Source organism: Lolium rigidum, chromosome 4 (assembly GCF_022539505.1).
Source record: "Lolium rigidum isolate FL_2022 chromosome 4, APGP_CSIRO_Lrig_0.1, whole genome shotgun sequence".
Classification (NCBI taxonomy): Eukaryota; Viridiplantae; Streptophyta; class Magnoliopsida; order Poales; family Poaceae; genus Lolium; species Lolium rigidum.
This window is the reverse complement of record NC_061511.1, coordinates 255,069,855-255,072,206: the sequence shown is the minus strand read 5'-3', so window position 1 is coordinate 255,072,206 and position 2,352 is coordinate 255,069,855. Positions and strand designations below refer to the sequence as shown.

Sequence of the window (2,352 nt, the reverse complement as noted above, 5' to 3'; positions counted from 1 at the left end):
TCAAATCGGCGTGCCGAGACTTTTTTTTTCCCATCCACTTCGTCTCCTGCCTAAGTACCTAACTCTCTGCGCCCTCTCGCACCCACATGGCCACATCCATCAGCAGTTCAGCATTCAGCAAAGAAGCACATCATCATGGAAAACAACATGAGCTGTGCTCCAAGTTCTCCTCTCGGCGGCAAGATAGGAACTGAATCTGCTAGCCACAGCCGCCTCCTCGCTTGGCTGGTGGATTGTGCTGATCCATGCAACCCCCATACAGGATAGAGCTCGCCAGGCGTTCGATGAAATACCCAGCCAGGGTGCCCTCGAGCCACAGCGGGCTCCAACCACGTCCTCTTCGACTACACACGACACAGGTGCGGAAGACACTGGTTCATTTCTTGTGGCGGGCGGCCGGGCGCGTTCAAGAGCAGTTTGTGCGTAAGGTTTGTTCTGATCGGGCAGAGGCCAGCTTTGCTTCTCGACTGCATGAAGTGTTTCAGCGTCAACAACGAGAGTGTGGTTCGGTGGTGTTTGGGCGGATGCCTAAGAGGAATTGCGCCAAATGGACGTTGTTGCTTACTCACTATGTCCGGATCAAGGTGTGTTCAAATGTCATTGTGCGAAATAGAAATTTCAACTGGTTGCGCCACATACTATTATCAAATGCTGTTTAAGGATGATCTCTTGTAGGCTGGTGGATTTGTGTGGGTCGAAATAGAAATTTGAACTAGTTGGGCCACACACCATTATCAAAATGCAGTTTAAGAATGATCTCTTGACTCTTGTAGGTTGGTGGATTTGTTGGGGCATGAATCCACTGCAAGGGTTCAAGTCCTGGTGCTCACGTTTACACAAACAAAGTGCCTTCAGTAAGAATTTAGCGAGATTTGTGGACTTATCCTCGGTCTTCGGCAGTTCTAGGCTTCTAGCATGTGGTTAGCAAGTGCGCTTGTGGGGGTATGTGTGCAGTGCGTGCCCGTGATTCCGCATATGCACACTTTATCTTTAAAAAAATGTGAAAATGAGAGAATTATGAGAATTTTCAGGAAATGTGAAACAATTCATAGATGCATAACATGCTACAACACTTGCGCAGATTGAACATCAAACCTCTCCTGACTTTTTGGCATGTTTTTATCGCTGCCTGGTTGTTACTTTTGTACATTGATTCCCTGGCAGGTGTGATCTCCTTCTTCTTATTCCTAATGTTATTAATTCCTCAGTACAGATTGGCACCAGCAGTTCACTCGCGTGAAAGTTGTTCATACTGTGTTGCTTGTTCTGTTGTACTTGCAACTATATCATCATCTGAAGAACTCTCACTTCATAGATCACAAGCAATAAGATATATTAGACTTGAGTAGTTTGAGTGCCATAGGTATGAATTTTTTGAGAAATATCTGAATCCAACTTACTTCACGGAGTAGATGACCAAACCAATAGCTACAATAGAAAATGCTATATAGTAGATCCAATTTACCTTCATGTTGCACATAAGACATATCAGCACAATATTAGAGCAAATTCACCTCGTCTAAAGTCAGAATCTGCAGGAAAAAGTCACCTGCTGATGATAGAAGAAAATTCGAACTGCAACCGCCCAAACATCAGTTGTTAAGAGCGAGAGGTTGAACAGAGTTGCTCCACTCATCTGCGACAAGTTCTCGTCAGTAAGCTAATGCTATTGTAACGTTGCTATTTGTCAATGGTAGGACCATCAGAACTAGTACTTGTTGATGAGTTGCGAACTGTTATCTGCATAACCAAATGATACCATCCCTTTTTATACCTTTGAGTTCCAACAGGGGGAGTTTTTCCTTCCTAGAAAAGACTAAAAGTAGAAAATAGGACTAAACAGGTTGAGGAACCTTAACCTTAATAACAAAAGGAGCAGTGGTTCTGAACACCAAAAATACTGCCGCAAATCCTGCGAACAAGCCTATCTGGAGATATATTAAATGTAGGGCGTTAGTTATATTCTTGATCTAGTCAATAAGCACTGACATGAAGTTGCGACAGGTCGATGAAATTAATTATCTTACCATTGTTGGAGACCAATTAACTGCGTCTATTTTCTTCATCTCAAACAGTGTTCTAAGGTTTACTTATGTACGGAAACGTGAAGTTTGCTTGAAGAACATAGACTGAAATATTTGCCGGAAGACTGTGGTGATAGTTCAAGCAATGAAAGAACAACAGAAAGTAAATACGTGGTGCCTCAATCATGCCATTTTCAGTAATGATATTATGGAAAGGATACAACTGAATTCCAGTGACAAGCATCCCAAATGTTCCAAGCATTGCAAGATATTCAATTCTGTCTTTCTTCTTGACACAGTATTCCTACACATGGAAGGCAATTAAAAT

General features: G+C 42.7%; 1 protein-coding gene across 1 annotated transcript; it reads right to left on the bottom strand.

The window, feature by feature from the left end:
- Nucleotides 1-1,062: 1,062 nt before the first annotated feature.
- On the bottom strand, nt 1,063-2,056 carry LOC124650289 (uncharacterized solute carrier family 35 member C320.08-like). The gene is made up of 5 exons (XM_047189835.1): nt 2,028-2,056; nt 1,860-1,928; nt 1,550-1,636; nt 1,401-1,465; nt 1,063-1,307 (listed from the first exon to the last, which is right to left on the bottom strand). The coding sequence occupies exons 1-5, from the start codon at nt 2,028-2,030 to the stop codon at nt 1,229-1,231; spliced, it is 303 nt and encodes a 100-aa protein (XP_047045791.1). The 5' UTR covers nt 2,031-2,056; the 3' UTR covers nt 1,063-1,228.
- Between the last annotated feature and the right edge of the window lie 296 nt (nt 2,057-2,352).